Raw genomic sequence first — 19357 nt, 5'->3', positions numbered from 1 at the left:
AATCTGCAAACATCGAGACAGAGAAAGCTGAACTGCGATACAGCGAGGGACCGCTGGTCTGCCAACTGAATAAAATCAACAATGGCATCTTAACCACCATGTATGGTCTCTCAAAGAGCGTCCATGAGAAAAAAAAAATCAAAAGATTGAGGAAATTAGTTCACAAATGGGAGTGAAGTTGGTTCTCTGCAGACAAACTGACTGAGGTCTGGCCCAGCAGCTCAGCAGAGAACCCATGGCGGCTGTGGAACTGGTACACACATGAAACATTCATCATGGTGGCATTGCTCTTTCTCAGTGACCTTATTGAAAGTGTTCTAATTAATCAGCCTTAAATAGATGGACAGACCTACATTACTGACACAGCGCCTCCTGCATCATCATGTACTATTTAATACACAGATGGCACCCCAGGCTGTGCGTGTGCGTTAAGATGAGAGTGGGTGAATTACTTGTGATGTAATCTTTTTCTTGGTTGTTTCATAACTTTTCTTTATTCTTGTGACTAGTTGGCTGATATCAGGCTGTTTACATTGACACCAGACCTTATTGGACAAACATTAATGAAGCTATCAATAAACAGGGGCATAGAATCATTAGGCTTTTTTAGTCATTTAGGTCAAGACACTTCCTATCAAATCATATGCTGAGCGGCTTTATTCTGTTTGAAAGTACTGGACTGAACAACTTAAGGAAACTGAACAATGACAACGTTATTTGTTTTTAGTACCTGAATCGTGGAATTGTTGACTCACCCAGATCAAAAATAAAAGTGAACTGTCTGGAGTTTTCTGTTTTCTGCACAATTTAACCTCAGATCCAGGAACAACAGTTCGGTTTCCATCCTGGTCGTTGAACCGTGGACCAGCTCTACACCCTCTTTAGGGTGCTGGAGGGATTGTGGGAGTTCGCTCATCCAGTCCATATGTGTTTCGTGGATTTGGAGAAGGTGTTCAACCGCGTCCCTGTGGTGTTCTGTGGAGGTTGCTCAGGGAGTATGGGGTCCGGGGAGCCTTACTGAGGGCTGTCCGGTCTCTGTATGACTGGAGCAGAGCTTAGTTTGCATAGCTGGCAGTAAGTCAGAGCTGTTCCCGGTGCATGTTGGACTCTGGCAGGGCTGCCCTTTATCACCGGTTCTGTTTATAGTTTTTTGTGGACAGAATTTCTAGGTGCAGCCAGGGGCTGGAGGGGGGTCTGATTTGGGGACCACAGGATTTCCTCTCTGCTCTTTGCAGATGATGTTGTCCTGTTGGCTTCATCGAGTCAAGACCTCCAGCGTGCATTGGGGCGGTTTGCAGCTGGGATGAGGGTCAGCACCAATAGGTCTGAGGCCATGGTTCTTGACCGGAGAAAGGTAGATTGTCCTCTCTGGGTGGGTCAAGTGTTTCATGACCCAAAAAAACGAGGTCCCGAATACAAGCGGCTGAAATGAGCTTCCTCCGTAAGGGGCCTGGGTGGTCCTTAGAGATAGGGGGAGGAGCTCAGTCACCGTGAGAGAACTGCAGCTCCTCCACATGAAGGAAGTAGCCAGTAAGTCTAAGCATCTTTGGTTAGACTGCTACCTCCATGGCCCGGCTGAGCAGAAGAAAAAGGATGGATGGATGGATGGATGGATGGATGGATGGATGGATGGATGGATGGATGGATGGATGGATGGATGGATGGATGGATGGATGGATGGATGGATGGATGGATTTAAGGTAAGGGATTTCTACCACGTAGATGTAAATTTGAAGAGATTGGATTATTAGAAAATGGAGTTTTCATAAACCTTTAAATAAACTTTAAATGTCTTTCTATGTCTTTTTAAATATCTTGTAAAGAACTTAGAAAAACACTCTTTAGGCAAAACAAATTTAGAGTTGACTTAATTGAGTGAACTCCTGTCTTTCAGCACTAATAGGGTCATGTGACCAGAAATTATCCACCAGTTTTGCTCTAATTTGTCCCAGTGAGACAAACACGGGAGTTCATTTCCAAACTGTTTCCACAAAGCCGGAAGGAAGGAATTGTGAGCAACGTCTTTTGAAATTACTCCAGATAAATTGAACAGCCTGCATGCCTTTCTGTTAAGAATAAATCCTGTATTGACAAGGACTCATTCCAGATCAAGCTGATGACAGTAAGCTGACCAAATCTGGAACAAGAAAACTACAAGAATGTTTATTGTTGTTCATATATGGGAAAGAGAAGCACATCTTTACTAAAATGTTCAAATCAAATCAAATTAAACTTTATTTATAAAATAGCGCTTCTCATGCATTTTGCGCAGCTCGAAGCACTTTAACATTAAAAACAGAAAACATACAATATTACAGTAAAAACCCAACCCACCCTTCCCACTCTCCTCCATTAAAACATATGACCCATGACCCCCATGTACAAAGAATAAGGACTATGTAACTTCAAATAAATAAATGTATAAATAAATGAGCAAACAAACAAACAAGTATGACTTGGCTCTGCTGTGAGGAAACAGTATTTGGGAATCCTTTTATACCAGGAGCCAGCACGGCCATGTGAGCATTGCCACGGCGTCCCCTCCCAGACCGGGACAACACTGGGGTCCACTTCACAGCCATGAAGCTGCAAAGTTAGACCCTAGCTGCCCCAGCAAGGGCGACAACTGCAGCAACAACCACCGACCAAGCTGGCAAGCCCTGGCAGAAAAGATCCCCACAAGAAACACTGGGGCTAAAATCATGATAAGATACTAAAATTAAAAACATAAGATGTATATAAAAACATAAAATTGAGAATAAGATGCATACAATGAAAATAAATACATAAAATAGCCTATACTAAAACGAATAGATTAAATTAGCAGTTAAAATCAACTAAAAGCTAAATTAAAAAGTTGGGTCTTGAGCCTCTTCTTAAAAACTTCCGTCTCTGCGGCCCTGAGGTTCTCCGGCAGGCCGTTCCACAGGCGAGGACCATGATGCCAGAACGAAGCCTCACCTTAGGAATAACTAAGAGGCCAGCACCGGAGGACTTCAGGGTCCACGAGGGCTCATACTTTAAAAGAATATAATTTAAATAAGAAGACCCAAGACCATAAAAACATTTATAAACATTTATAAACCATTAAAAGAACCGATGATTATAACTTCAGTTTGATCCTGGTTGAGCTGTAAGAAGTTTTCTGCCATCCATGACTTTATATCTAAGATACAGTTTAAAAGAGCGTTAACAGGTTTAAGGTCATCAGGAGACACGGCGAAGGAAAGCTGTGTATCATCAGCATAGCTGTGAAAGTCAACGCCGTGTCTCCTGATGAACTCCTCAAGAGGCCACATATATAAATTAAAAAGTATTGGCCCTAAAATCGACCCCTGGGGAACCCCACAACTTATTTCATGGATTCTTGAAGAGCACGTATCCATACTTACATAAAAGTGTCGCCCTGTAAGGTAAGAGTAAAACCACTTGAGAAAATTTCCAGAGAGGCCCACTAGACTCCTAAGTCTGTCTAATAAAATGTTAACACAGGCACCAGATTGTTGGTGCGTCTCTGATGATGACAGAAAACCCAACAACTCCATGCTCACATGCTGGAATCACAGCATTTTGATGCAGACTGTCCCTACTGTCAAACATGGAGACGGCTCAGGTATGGTCCTTGATACTTTGGTGCATCTGACACAGAGCGCCTTCAGTTTTTGCAGATTCCATGAAATCTCAAGACTTTGCAGAGTCAAATCTGCTGCTCAGTGTCAGAGACCCAGCTTTCCTCCTTGGATTTGTTGAACATTTCTGCATTCTTCATGAAGCATCCAGCCAGGGAGTCTTGCTGCCTAGACTGCTGTTTCAGCTCAAATTCACGTAAAGACCCGTGATGGACATCTGCACACATTGATGGATGACACACAGGAAACACTATGAACGGCGTATAGCCTGCATGTATCACAGAGGACCGCCATTTCATTCAAAATGTATGCAGTGGCTGCGTGACACGGCCTTAATGTCCTGAAAATCACACTAAGATGCTTGGGTTTGATATTTGTTTTTTTACTTTACATTTCTAAAAAACAAAAGAAACAACCCAAAATGAGTCACAGTTCAACATCAACTAAAGTCTTTAATGTACGTGGATGCGTTCCATTCAGGCTAAAGGAAAACATGGCACACAGGAGGGTTTTAACATACAGCAACATTTCCCAAATAAAAATCCATCCCAGATCAATGCTGTTAGTTATCAATAAGCAAAACAGTGGTCTGCATCGATATAAAGCGTTACATACACATTTGGATTTCACAAAAGTTTGAGATCATATCTGTTCAATGTCTCACAGTGAAACTAGAAGTTTTGCCACAGTTTGATTCGAGTGAGAACACTGTAGTTAAAAAATGTACATTAGCCTCTCAGTCCAATGTCCTTTCATCTGATTATTTTCATAAACTTTCAAAATCAAACGGCTTTGACAAGCAGATTCAAATAGTACACATGAGGACCCCCCTCACATTTGTTTCTGAAATGGCACAGCAGTCAGAAAAAAGGTATGCACCATAAACCCCAGCTTTGAACTCACAGCACGTTCCTGGTCATGTGTGCAAAAGCCAGCGGTAAAAACACTGCAGCAACGGCTTCCTGTGAAGAAACCAGCATCCACACAGACGGTAACGTCAGGAATGTGTGCCGGCAGAAAGGAGGAAAAGCTGCACTGACTGTCTGAGGGTGGGGGGCAGAAATTAGAAAATGGCATTTGGGTCTCTGGCTGTCTGGAGATGGCTGTTCTGACGGCTGTTTTCCAGGAATCGGAGGAGAAAAACTCTATCAAATACGTGGTTTCTGATATTTTCGAACCATGTTCCCAAACATCATTCCCACTTTAGTTTAACTGTTTTGTATCACTTCTGCTGTGAACTTCCTAATTAGCTTGTTGTTGTTTTTGCTTCTTTCAACCTCTGGGCTATTTCGGATTTTTGACCGTTTTACTCTGGAAAATATGATTAAACTCCAAATTGCTTTAAAAAGCACTTTTATTACCTTTAAGAATAAGTATTTTGTTAGTTTCACTCTAAACAAACAGAAAAAATAGCTTTTTATGCAGATTGAAGGTCATTGTGGGTTATGATAGATTCACACGACCTTTTTATTGATTTCTTTTCTCCAAACACAAATATTTTGTATCATAATTTTCAATTCCTCTTCATAAGGGTCGATTTTCTGTTTCATTAGCATCCTTTAGGGAAGACGTTTCAGCGGATGCAGCAAAAAGAGAAGAGGACGGGCCTCAGCACATCTGGACCTGCCCACGCTGAATCCGCCGTTGGATCATGAGCTCCGGTTGCTGTGAGGAGAAAAATGCTATTTTCCTTTCTAACAATATTTAGTGGATGCCACAACACCCATGATCTTTTCAATACTATGTGTTATTATCGCATTTCTGAAAAAGGTAATTTACTGATCCTAAAAAAATACAAGAAGACAATATTTTTAAATGATCTTAAATAAAAAAAACCTGTTGGTTGATTTGAATCCTGCCAAGCCAAAGCGTGCAGCCTGGATGCTTTCAAAGAGACAACTCTCATCCTCTCACACTTTTGTCAGACACATGTCAGCCATATTTCCTGCTCTTGTTGACATTCACGCATCAGGAAATCCATTAGAAAATAAAACCTAACTTTAAAAATAGAACTATCTTAATGTCGTACAATTTCTTTTGCTCCATCATTAACCCAGCATGTGCATTTGAGAAAAGATGACAAAGTCTTTGTGTTCATGTTTGCAGTTTAAGCTGGAAAAGGCCAAGTTTCTCATAAATGTTTCCAAAGCTATTGCCATGTTGATTTTAAGCTGTAAATCCATGAACCGTCTCTTCTGTTAGATATTCATGATCAAATAAAAAACATAGATTCATTCATTTGCCGCTAAAAGCACGAATGTCTCATTTATCATGAAATATTTGTACAGACAGTCAACAACAAGACCAATCCTGACAAGACTGACAGCCCCCCCAGCCTCCTCACTGCAGCTTTTCTACGTTTTGAGCGGTCAAACCAGATTTGTTGAAAACTCTGTCAGGCTTGTTTTACATTCAGTGCAGGTCCAGCTCAGACTGTCTCATCCTCTCTCTTTGACAGGCGCTGGACAAAAAAAGGCAGAAAGTCCTCCCCAGTCTCTATAAGCAAAATTCAAGTAGAAAAGCTGAGCTTGGAAAGATGGAGTTCAGGGAATTGATGTTAGTTAACCCTTGTGCTATCTTAGATGACCCCCCCCTTACATTGACGTGTTCTCCCTACCATGACAAAGGTGGATAAAGGTGGAAAGATTTCATGTAATCCATGGACACCAGTGAAGATCACAAATCATTGAAGAAAAAAGGTTCAGCGCACTGTCTAGTGGGTCTAGATGATCCATCTCCCAATGTTAAAGTGCCTAGGATAGCACAAGGGATAAAGTTTTCTGCACCGCAGTATAAAAGAAGAAAACCCAGCAGCAACATCTTCATCCCTTTTGGTCTGTTAAATTTCCATCCATCCGTTTCCTTAACCTGCGATGTCCCTTTTCGGGCTGGAGCCTGTTCCAGCTGCTGTTGGGCAAAGGCGGGGTCCAGCCTGAACAGTCACACACAATCAGCCTATTTCTGCATGGGGAGAACACACAAACTCCACACAGAAGGGTCCCAGGGCCTTCTCAACATTAAAGTCCCATAATCTTGCCAACACCTTGGTGAAATTTGTTCTCTGCACTTAACCCCTCCCCTGGGGAAGTGATGAGCTGCTGACACTGGGAAGCAGTTGGTGGTTTAACCCCCCAATCCAACCCTTAATGCTGAGTGTCAAGCAGGGAGGCATTGGGTCCCATTTTTAGAGTCTTTGGCATGACTCGGCCTGGATTTGAACTCACGACCTTCCAGTCACTAGGTGGACACACTACACTACACCGCCGTGCAGCAATTCTGGTGTATTCATCTAAAGAGACTGGTTTGTGGTGATCACATCCATGAATTCTGATGTTTTTGAGACATTTTCTGGTTTTGGCTTCATTTAAGCTTCCAACAAACTAGCTCTAACATGAACACATCAGGTAAACGTCACGCAGTGACTCACGCTCAGAAAATGACATTTTATTACATGGTCTTTTAATTTACGGTAACTAAGACAAAAACGTTAACTGAACTTTAAACCTTGTCTTTAAAAAGCCTTGTGATTTCAGAGAATTGTTTTATCTCATTTGGAAGATTTTAAAATGACAACATGTCATTGTTAAGTTTATGCTTTCCTGACCAAAATAACTTAAAAATGCATAAATTCAGTTGACAAGACTTTTTTTTATTTTCTGAACAAACTGTAGGAAGATCCCATCATTTCCCAATGTGCTTCCTTTAGGATAGAATAGGACTTTTAGGAGCATTTGAGAAGCTTCAAAACCTTTTTTATATCAGTCATGGCTCAGCCCACAAAACAACCGTTTACCCTAAATCCTCACAAATGTGTCATTGTGGGTCTCAAACTCCTTTCAGATTGTCTGTGATAAACTGTGTGTGAACTCGTTGACCTATAGAACTGAATTGTGAGTGCTGGGAAGCAAAAGCGTTCATCCGATGTGCCCTGAGCTCCGTCAACCTTTGCAATAATCCTTAAAGGCTGTCAGTCGTGTCAGTCTTGTTCTTGCTGTTCGGAGCGAAAGTACCTGATAAATGCTTCAAAACAAGTCACTCCAAACTCCTATATGTGCTTCAGGTTGTATTTACAATCAACAACTGGCTGCACAGAAAGAACTAAAGACAGCCGTTGTTATAAAAACACTTTTCACATACAAAACATAAAATATAGCATGTATCCGTATGCATATTGCTTCAATGTCACATTCACTATTTCATTTTATTTCATAGGTAAAACACTGATCTCCAGTCCTTCAGCATGTTTCTGTTTGCACATTCATCATGTATATTTCTAAATATGTGTTTATTTCAAAATATATATTATAGAAGCACTGCTAAATTCACTGAGATTAAAAAACACTCTGTACACTGTAAACCTCTGTTAGTGTCTCATGTTTGGGGGGGCATTGAATTCATTTAATTTAAATGATTAGATCCTGGGAAACGCATTCCAAAGCAGTTTGCGTTTCTTTACAGGTTCTGATGTGACGAAACGTTGATGGTTACTTTGGAACCAAACAACAGACTCTGGTGAAGGAATCCATTCTCTGTTGCTGTGAGAATCTCGTGTTTATATGACAGAAAGCTCCAACTGTTTTCTTCACATTTAATATATGATGTACCATGTCCCGTTTTCCAACGTGTGGAGTCTAAGCCTCTGAATTCTAAAGAGTAAACTGTGTCAGCTAAATGTAAGAAGTTTAAAGCAGCTTTTACGAACTCCAAGAAGGCAATGGCAGCAAAAATACAAAACGCAAAGGCAAGAAACATTCAAGTCAACAAATACTTTTTCTACCTGTCTGCACTGCAGCCTCTGAGCTTTTCTCCAAGAGTCAGACAACTGTTTTTTTTTTTTTTCAGAAATCATCCAGACGATGATGAAGATGGCGAAGATGATGACGAAGAGGAAGGCGAGGGCCTGGATGTCTCACCATCTTCTATTTCTCTTAGCCTCCCCAATGAGAATTCATTTTCCTTCTCCTTCCTGCTTCCTGTGCACACAGACCTGTGGGCTGGTTTAAACTGCCACGTCACTTTCTTTGTGGTTGACAGCTGCTCCAGGGACGAGGCTGGCTTCTCAGTGCTTGTGACGGGCTCCGTTTCCATAGCAATGGGTGATGTTGCAGCAGGGGCGGCGCCAGAAACCCCCGAGTTGCCAGTGGTGGATGCGTCTTGCTCAGTAAACATCTCATGGAGCACTTCAGATTCAGTTTGAGACGAGTCCCAGTCGGGTTCAACGGGCAGTCGTTTGGGCCGAGCCACGACGGAGGATTTATTACAGGAGGCTGACATTCTTGATGAGCGACTGGGATCAGAGTCGGACAGGTCTGAGTCCCAGTCGCTGTCACCTGCCACAGAGCCACAACCCAGAACCGACACGTCGACAGGTCCAGAGCCAGAGCTCTCAGAGTCGGACTCCCTAGAAAAAGGCAACAGAGCAGACAGGAAAGGGAAAGAAAAGGCTGTTCTCATTGGCTGATCACTGCTGCATACATGCAATAACCAAGTCAATACCTTAAAAACTGGACAATTGGATGATAAATGTTTTGTGAGAATTACTATGTCAGACACTGTTAGAAAAGTAAAAGTAGCTATTGTTTAGGGTCTGATGTAAACCCACAAAAGTGGACATGGATGAAGAACATGTGAGGACACAGCACCAGAGGTTAATGTACAGACAACACATAACAAAACCCGCCCTCTAACAGGCTAGAACCATAAAAAACGATGCAGAGACGTGTCTGCACCAACGGAAAAGTTCTGCTTGAATGTTAAACAGCTGAACTTTGACCAATCAGGGACTTAGTGATGTGCGGGTAGCATCCTGTTGTAAACATGATCATGGGGGACAAGTTCACAATAGCTGTTTTTCCGCCCCTGGAATTCTATAACACTAGCTCTTTCATATTTCAGAGTAGAGTGGAGAAAGGGAAAGCCTGAACAAAGATTCACAAGATGTGCGCCGCTTAAACATTTCACACCATTTTCAACCTCAGGTGGTGGACAAGCGCTGGTAAATCGTAAAACAATAAAAGAAGAAGAGGTCCCTCCCCCCGCTCCCTGTGTTCTTGAACTTGCAACACGTGCCGGTGTGAATGTAGCATTAGCATCTGCAAATGATTCGCTTCCATCTCATCTTCGTTTCTGCATCATCCTTGGAGACACCAATCACCATCATGTCCTCCTTCTCTACATCCATGAACCTCCTTTGGTCGACCTCTAGAACATCATCATCATCCTTATTTATAAACCGCTTTAATTTAAAAAAGTTTCATTAAAGCTAAAAATAATTTTTAAAAAATTCCTAACTAAATTAAAAAAAACGTAAATGTGAAATAACAGGGAAATCTCACGTGAGACCAAATTCTTGGCTGTAACATTTTTTTAATGACAGTTTCATCTGCAAACATCTTGATCTGCAGAGATTCTAACGTCATCCATCAGTCTGTCCATCACCACAGCGAACAACAAGGAGCTCAAAGATGATCCTATGTGCAGTACCACCTCTGAACTCCTCTGTCACACCGACTGCACATCTCACCACTGTTCTAAAGTTCTTATACATGTACTGAACTCCTGGACCAGAGCTCCTCCTTCTGGATCCTAGACTTTCTCAAGATCTACAAAGACACAGCGCAGTTCTGATCTGATCTTTCCCAGAAGCATCCTCAAAGCAAATATTGCATCTGTTGTTCTCTGTCTCAGCATGAAACTATACTCTGATTGACAAGTACTCACATCTGACCTCAGTCTAACTGTAACATTTCCCTCATTCATCAGCTCTTCAGAGTTCTTCTTCCATCTTTCCATCACATTTTGGAACACATTTCTATCTCTATCCTTGATCATCCTAACCTGCTGCAGATCCTTCCATCTCCGTTTCTCTGCCTCACCTGCACAGATCCACCCTGTTTTGTGTCCGACCTGCCATAGAAGTCCTCATGTACCCTAAGTTTGACCTTTGACACCTCCAGCTTGAGCTGCATCTGCTGTTCTCCTTTTTTTTAGCAAACCTTTTCACTCACGTCTTCATTCCACCCCCATGTGTCCTTATCTGCTGATATCATTCCAGATGACACACCGAGTTCCTTCCTCCTCAGAACCCCCTTATCTTATAGCCCAGATGATCATTTTACTGTTGCTAAGGAGGAGTCTGTTCAACTCCTGCCTAAAGGCCTCACAGCACTCCTCATCCATCTGCCTCCAGAATTCCTCCTTCTCCTCTGGCTCTTCAACTCCCAGCTTTCGACTCACCACCCCATCTGACACCGTCTTCACCGCTTGAACATTTTTAGTCTACTTCTTCAGGATCACTTCTCCATCCCTCATCATTCCATCCACATCCTGGTAAAATAGCTTGAAGTCTAGCTCCCTTTCCATCTAGTCTCTTGAACACACAGAATATCGACTTTTATCGTTTTTTTATATCATGCTGACCAGTTTTTTTTGTCAAAGTCTCTCCATCCAGAGTTTCTACTCTAAGATCTGCACTCCTGACTTTCCTTTTCTCTCTGTCTAGTGACTAAGCCCTTAGACATGTGCACATTTATGGGGAGTTGATCCAAATGGGTGCTGTGGGTTTTTGGGTTGCCGTTTCTTTAAAGTGGTTGTACGAGTCTCAAGGGAACTGCGAGACACACCTGCGCTCCCCTTAAGTTGGGACTGCTTCTCTCTGCGACCCTCCATGGGTCCCATACAGGCCAACTCCCATCCTGCAAGTGATTATATCTCGAAAAAAACACATCTTCCTTTTTGTCCTACTTTAACCAACAGAAGTGTAATGTTCACTGGCAACAATAAAATGATGATCTGGCCAGTAAACACCGCTCACATTATAAAAAAGGCCCAGCAGTGTCTCTGGACAACCCTGCTGAAGATCGTCTACCGATGAACAGTAGACAGCGTCCTGACCTACAGATGTACAGTGTGGAACGCTAACAGCTCTAGATCCAAGAAAAAACAGCTGCAGCGGGTCACCAAGACTGCTGAGTGGTTTTATTGGCCCCCCACTAGAGGAAATCTAATCCCACCCCCCGCCCCCCCTGTGCTACTGACAAAAGAGAAGCTTTGAAACCAAATGTTATATTCAACTATAAAGTTTTTCTCTTAGTCACCCATAAACACACATTCCCAAACCGCTGCCGAACACTGGCGCCAACCAACCACCAGAGGCAAGGTGGGGTTTGGTGTCTTACCCAAGGACACTTCTCCACATGGATGGGGACCAAACCTGGGATCCCCATGGCTACCCCAGTACTGGAGGTGGTTGCCGTTAACCACAACCAATCTAGTGTAGAACTTCTGGTCGTGATTTTGCTTTGATTTCACATTAGTTTCATTTCCTAACAATAGAATTTGCAAAACAAAATAATTTCATATATTTTCTTAAAACAATCCTAACTTAACGTTGTTGTTTTAATAATCCTAAATAGTTTTATGACTGCCCATTGTGTCAGACCTTAACAGTTTTTAAATGTCAACTAAAAACGTACTTTTGTAGAACAGCTTTTAATGCTCAGTAGTCGGTGGCATTTTATTTTATTACATTATTATTTATCTTTAATGTATTTAAACTGGTTATTGCTTTTACTAATTTGTGTGGTTTTTAATTTTGTTCTTCACTGGCCTAATTTTAAACTTTCTTCTGTCTCTCTTTTGTGTGAAGCACTTTGTTCCTCTGAAGGTGTTGTAAAGTCGTACATCAGTAAAGATACATTTATTCATTATCATTTGTTTTAAGTTTTAAATGTTAATGGGTTTACATATTTGTCTTTTGAATTTCACAAAGATTCTTTTACCGAATTTTGATACATCTTTAAAAATACTTTTCTTGTTGTTTGTTAGATTTCCAGTTAAGCTTGATGTCCTCTTCTTTTGGGCGGCCGTGGTGCAGCGGTAGGGTGGTCAACCTCTGATCGGAATATTGGAGGTTCGATTCCCGCCTTGCCCGCCCATGCGTCAAAGTGTCCTTGGGCAAGACACTGAACCCCACATTGCCTCTGGTGGGAGGTTGGTGCCAGTGTTTGGTAGTGGAGCCGTTATCAGTGTGTGAATGGGTGAATGGGTCTGTGAATGTAAAGTACCTTGGGCCTTAGAGGAAATAGACACTGTACACCATTTACCATTCTTCTGTCAGCATAGCAGGTTTAAAGCTGCTACATCTCCTACTTTTCTGGTAAATTGTAAGGAGTTGTCTTTGTGGTGACAGTTGCTCATTCTTACCAAGTCTTCTTGCATTGTTGTGCTGATCAGACATTTTGCGAGCACTGTTGTTTCTCTGCTATGCTGTGGACACAGCATGAGCACAGAGACATCTGCTGGGATGTCAGATGCATTTTATCTTTATGGCAGCCAAGCTGATGGACAAACACAGATGGATGGGTTGGCACAGATGGAGGAGCCCCCATGGTGAATGTGGAGATGCATGAAACGCATACATACTTGCCACTGTAGGGTGCTGAACCTGCAGGGCCTAACAGGAGGCAGGCTGGAGCAGCCAGGTAGACGAAACTGTCCGTGCACAGAAAGTCTCCTTCCTCTGGTTTATGAGCAACAAGGTGGGTTGGCTTGGTGTCCTGCTCTGTATTGGCTATGCCGAAGTGAGCTTTTGTACTCTCTGCACTGAGCTGAACATGTTCTCGTTCACTATCCTGCGAGGAAATCCCTGTCACTGCTTTAGATTCTTCTCCTGACGGCGGTCGAGCTGACACCGCCAGATAGACAAAGCTGTCTGACTGCACAAAAGGATCCAGGTCACCGCAGTCCAGTCCGGAGCTTCTGATTGGTTTTTGGTTGGGATCTAAAAGGTGTTTGACTGCTTGTTTGGAGGGGGACAAAGATAGGGGGGAGTCATATCCTATTGTGTTCACTTTTCTTTCACTCTGTGGGACATTTATGAAGCCCTTCTGGCCTGTGTACTGTATGTTACTCCTACTGATGGAAACCACACCCAACTTATGACTTTTCCTTTGCCTGTCATCCGTCTCTCTCTCTTTATCTACCCCCATACTTCCACACTCAGACTCTAATCTTTCACCATCTTCCTGCATGTCTTCATGCGACATGGTGCCGAGGAGTGTGGGATAGCACCACTGCAGCTCCGCACTTTCCTCTCTTCCCCACTCCTTTAGCACTCCATCATCCCCGTCTTTCTCCAGAGATGTGTTACTGCTGCCTAGCTCCGATCCGCTGACTGGCTGGTCACTGTCTGAACCAGCATCCTCTTGACTCTGATTGGATAAGGAAAGGAACACGCCGCTGGAATCAGATTCCAGCGTTAGGTTGGAGTCAGGAGAGCTGTCCTCTTTAGCAGAGCTGAAAAAAAAGACAAGACAGACTGCTTCATCCCCCTGAGTCCGTGAGGTTCCTGTGGGTCTCTGCCACACTTGCCAAAGATGCCTGTAATAAGCCGCATCCTCGGATCGAAAGCATCGCTTTGTTTTTGCTGCAGAGCTTTAAAGAAGTCACGCAGGCTCCGATTTCTCGGATGATGGGCACCTCATTATCAACACATTAGCGTTGTAATTTGGCTCAGGTCTTGCCAAGTGTCGACGTTCATTTTTCCATGACAACATCCACATAATCTAATTTGAATGTCAGTAATCTGATCAAAGAAAAGCCTCTATAGTGAATTTTTTCATTACCAGTTTGCGCCAAATATTGTTGTGTAAATTAATTTATCTTCATAAAGCGTATTTCCAAAAGTATGAATTACAAAAGTTCTTGAAGCTATAACATGAAATACTGAGCAAAATAAAACATCTAACTTAAATAAGACAAGGAAATAGATATAATAACATATTTAAAGAAAAGCAAGAAAATGGGAAAGAATGTAAAATATGTATTTTCTACTTTTTTACTTTCTACTTTTTCTACGTTACCGGGTCGGTGGAGGGTCGTAGAGAGGAGCGGCTGCATCTTAATGGGAGTGCAGGGGAGTCGTTCCTTTGAGGCTCAAACCGCCACTTCATGGGACATTGTAAAAATTGAACGTTTGAATGTTGTGCATGTGGAAAGTGTATTGTGAATTATTCAAATGGTTAATGTAAGCTGCACGCACCTATCATGTACGGGTCACGCTGCCGTATGGTGCCCACGCCACTCTAGTCGTTGGTAATTTCGGACAGTAAGGCTGCAGCAAGGAGCGCGCACGTATCACATGCGCAACGGCTTCAACAGGCTCCTTGTGGAGTCCGCAGGATTTGGGTTTAGGGTTTAGTCGTTAGTAAGGTTCAAGTCCTGGCTCCTTACTGAGCCCACATGAAAGCAGCACGGACAGGATAAACACATATGTGCCCGTAGGATGCCTGCACAAACGACACACCTGCGTCCCACCTGTGTCCCCCTTACTTACTGTTGTGTGTTGTGTAAGTGTTTGCTACGACCTGTCGCTCACAAAATGTGCATGAACATTGTCGCACACCAAGCGGTCTGAAACCTTTGCCATTTCATGCAGGCCACCAGATTTGCCCTTTTCTTACAGCCTGTATCCACCCATTAGGGCAGTTATGATTGAGGCTCAAGTTTTAGTCAAGAGCATCTATTATACATTTAACAACGGACAGAAACATTCTATCACAGGCTCAGCTGGGACCATGGTCATGTTGCAGGAATTACCCAGTGCCAATACAGGAAGTACCCCCAGATTTCACTGACCAGTCAGCAGGAAGTTTGTCACTGTCAACTGCAGGTGACTCCATCGCATTGAGCTCCAAACTGACCTGGGATCTGCTGCTCACTCCTGCAAAGTAGAATGTGCATTACTTATGTGAGATAACTCTGAGATCATTCTAAAAGACTGTGCAAAAGAAAGAAACAAAATGTTGCAAAAGTTAAGAAAAGTGACAGCACCACACACCCTCTGCATTGTAAAGTATCTCCTCCAGTCCAAGATTTGATTTCAGGTCTACTACAGCAGAGCTTGAACAGAACAATATTTTTTTGAAATAGCAAATAAAAGTATAGCAATGCATATGATGAATATCTGGCACAGTGTATCTGGTTGTATTAAGTCATTGAAAGCTCACTACATTCATTTAAGTAATACAGATATATTCCTGCTGATTTACTTTCTGTTCAAGATCTTATATTTGTACCAATAATAACACTGGAAAGTCTGAAACAAAACAAAAAAAACTTTCAATCGAGTTATGTTTGGCATCCTAATAAAAAAAAGAGTCTCAAGCCAAACTGTTTTTCTTGCAGGTAGTTTTAAAAATGTTCTGTGCTAAGTTTATTCATGCGTTCTTTGCATTGTTTGAACTTAAGTGAAAGTTGTGGGTAAACAAAAGTTTTGTTCATCTTTTATTATTGCAGAAGTTTCATTCCTTCACATGGAGGTTTTCTCACTTCTGAAACTCAGTGGTACAAGAGCTGAAGCCATTTACTACACGGCCCCTCGTTCTATTGGTTAGAAGGAGGGGCCCGCCCATGTGTCAAAGTGTCCTTGGTCAAGACACTGGACCCCACCTTGCCTCTGGTGGAAGGTTGGCGCCAGTGTTCGGCAGCGGAGCCGCCACCAGTGGGAGAATGGGTGAATTGCACTGACCGTAAAGCGCTTTGGGCCTTTGAGGAAGGTAGAAAAGCGCTGTACAAGTACGCGCCATTTCCCATTTAAAAAACAACTACCCAAGAACATTCTGGAGACGTTTAATTTGTTTCCCAGCCATTTCATGTCAGTTTGGCAGCTACAAACTTGTTAGGTCTTTCCTGGAAATAGCAGAAATGCATTATGTGTTCTGCATTCTGATTGGCTAAAAGTCACTCCTCTTCTTCTCTACCTGTGTGTCAATAACGTTGCAGTTTAATATGTACACGTATGTAAATCAGCTTGCCAAATTTACATTACATACGTGCAAATCATCTTGCAATTTTGAGTTTCTCTAAAACCCATAGAAAAAAGAGCGACAACAACTGTCAATCATCATGTTCTTCTCCCGATCAAACACACCTGCACCGCGGGCTTCAAAAGAAGAAAACACTGCAGAGCGGTGTCAGGATGCAGCGGCTCAGTCTGAAGAGCAGTGAAATACACCTGAGTCACTATTTGTCCCACTGTACTTTGTATTTTTTCATAATCATTTTAAATTTTCTCCCGTTTAATCCAATTACTCGGGTCGCGGTGGGCGGGGCTAATCTCCGCAATTTGAAGCCTTCTGTTCACATTGATGATTCAAATTATTTGACAGTACAGAGTTATTTGTAGCAAAGTACCTTTATTTGTGAAACAAATGCTTGAGCCTGTAAAATGGTTTGTTCTTTATTTTCAATGTATAATAGAGTATTTAATTGTATAATAATTGTAAAGAAAATTGAGGTTTCTACTTCACGGATTTTGCCTATCACGGGTTCTTTTTGGAACGTAACCCCCGCGAAAAACAAGGGTTTACTGTACATGAGACCAGGATTAAAGGCTTAATATAGGTTTACTATAGGGTATCTTATTGTAATTATTTAACAGTAAACTGCTGTAAAATAAATTACAGGATTTTATTGCCAGTAAATTACTATAAATATGCTGTGTAAAGTTTTACAGTGTTTGGGTTGTTCTAAGTCTTTCTGTCCTAATCTGTGGGGGTGGTGGGGGCAGCTGCAGACCCTCCACAACCTTGGTTGTTCCTCCATTCTAAGGAGGGAAGGTTGGTCTTTTTGAACCAAGTGGATTCCTCTTTTCTCTCCCTGATTACCTTAGAAATGTCTGTGTACCTCTGTACACCTCCAAACTTGCTGAGAGACTGGAAAGGATTTTTGTCCAATACAACATTTATAGTTTGTTTATTGGTTTTATTGTGTACGTTTTTTCCCCGTTTAGACTAGAGTTGAAGAAAAACAGAATTTCAATTTCTATGTATGAGGACACATTGTAGAGATTGACAATAAAGTTACTTTCACTTGACTTTGACTTGAACCTTATTTTACACCTTTATATAGTCTCTGAGACAGAAACTGGTTCACCTCAAGGATCAAAGTCCAAGTTACAGAGTATGAGTATCAGCTGAAGACAAACACAAGAGATTACCACTTGTTTTATTAGCCTATTGATCTGGTTTCCTACAGAATGAGGTGTCGTGTCTTTAGGCATGTATTTCAGAAATGAGAAAGCCTCTTGGAAAAGAGGGGAAGCTTTTTTAACACAGAAGATAAACCAAGTCAAGTTGGCAGGTTTTTACTCGCATTATTGAACCAACCAGGTTTGATCACAATCTACACTGACATGCTTGAATTTAAGATTTTCAAAACGGCCTCAAATTGGAAATCTGTATTTATGAGAAATAAGAAAGTGATTTAAACAATAAAGGGAAAAGGTCATTTGTTAAACTAAGATGGAGGTTCTTGTGTAGAGAAGCAGGGAGTTGTCTGCTGATGTTTTTCACTTCTGTAATTGACTGTTTACATTCAACTTTAACCATTTCCTTTATTAAAGCAAAAATAGATCTTGCTAAATGACAAAGAGAGCCCTGATGGATTCTTGTTTGAGGTTAGCTGTTAATGTCTCTTCTTGGTTGCCATAGAGACTGAGCCATGTGGTTTTTATTTTTTTTATTTTGCATATTCCTGTGGGTGTATGATCTCTCAGTCTTGAATCTCTACTCATGTTAGTTTGGTACTTTTTTTTCATTTTTCCATAACTGAGTGCCATTTTAGTAAAACTGGACCTAAAAACCAAACTTCCCATTTATCCTGAACTCAGCATTACTTACATAGAGCAAATGATTGACATCTTAGGTTCTTCTGTTATCAGACACGGTTGGGTTTTTCACAAACCTGACATGTTTCAATGGACGTCTTCCGTCTTCGTCAGAGTCATCATCAGATGGATGTGATGTATATAAAAACAGATGATTGTGACTGAGGCAGAGTCCCCTATCAAACTTTTAACAGGTAACTCCGCCCCTTGATGTCAGTTTGCTGGTGGAGGGTGTTACTCCAGGTATGAGAGAGCAGGAAGGCCCCCCTCATCTCGGTTCATGGAAGTGTGGGCTCACTTTCGGATCTCCATCCATGATCCATCTGCGGTGTCTGTTGTCTTCAGTGAGGAGGACTTTGGCCTTTTCCCAGTCCATGATATGATTTTCTTCCAAAGGGCCATGAAAAAACATCACATCAGCACCCCAGTCAAACCGTATAAAAAACAAGATGGAACAAAACAATAAATGCAACAACATCAACGAAATCCCATGTCACACCTGCAACAAAACATACATCAGAGAAACAGGACGCACCTTCATCACAAGAAAAATAGAACATCAAAATTATGAATAAACAATTTAAAAAAAAAGGATGCAAAAAGGAAACGAAGAAGAAACTAACACGAGCAAGACGACAACAGGCACCACAAGAAAGCATGAAATCAGCTATAACGGACCACTGCAAACAATGAAACCACATCATGGAGTGGGAAAATTCCAAAGTCCTCCTCACTGCAGACTACAGATACTGCAGATGATTCATGGATGGAGATCCGAAAGCGAGCCCACACTTCCATTAACCGAGATGAAGGGGCTTTCCTGCTCTATAACACCTGGAATCACATCCTCCAGCAGCAAACTGACATCAAGGGGCGGAGTTACCTGTTAAAAGTTTGACAGGTGACTACGCCAAAGTCACAATCATCTGTTTTTATATACATCACATCACTACTATTGGACGACTCTGACAAAGGCGGAAGATTTCCGTCGAAACATGTAAGGTATGTGAAAAAACACAACTGTGTCCGATATAAGAAGAACACAAGAAGTCAGTTATTG

The 19357-nt window shown here is 42.0% G+C and overlaps 1 protein-coding gene across 5 annotated transcripts in view; it reads right to left on the bottom strand.

Moving 5' to 3' along the window:
• Window positions 1-4061: 4061 nt before the first annotated feature.
• Window positions 4062-19357, bottom strand: part of LOC105356979 (uncharacterized) — a 32289-nt gene continuing 16993 nt past the window's right edge. For 3 of the 5 annotated variants that reach the window (XM_023951546.2, XM_078940888.1, XM_078940889.1), the window contains exons 3-5: window positions 15228-15351; window positions 13053-13925; window positions 4062-9030 (exon numbers count right to left, since the gene is read on the bottom strand). In XM_023951546.2, the coding sequence (XP_023807314.1) occupies window positions 8475-9030; window positions 13053-13925; window positions 15228-15351 (1553 nt within the window). In that variant the 3' untranslated portion in view covers window positions 4062-8474. Of the gene's footprint in view, window positions 9031-12833; window positions 12968-13052; window positions 13926-15227; window positions 15352-19357 lie in introns of all 5 variants that reach the window. The other 2 variants (XR_002872614.2, XM_023951547.2) reach the window with 2 other exon arrangements.

Source organism: Oryzias latipes, chromosome 22 (genome assembly GCF_053564925.1).
Source record: "Oryzias latipes strain Hd-rR chromosome 22, Olatipes_Hd-rR_3.1".
NCBI classification, from domain to species: domain Eukaryota; kingdom Metazoa; phylum Chordata; class Actinopteri; order Beloniformes; family Adrianichthyidae; genus Oryzias; species Oryzias latipes.
Note: the sequence above shows the minus strand (reverse complement) of the source record. Positions and strands in the feature narration are given on the sequence as shown.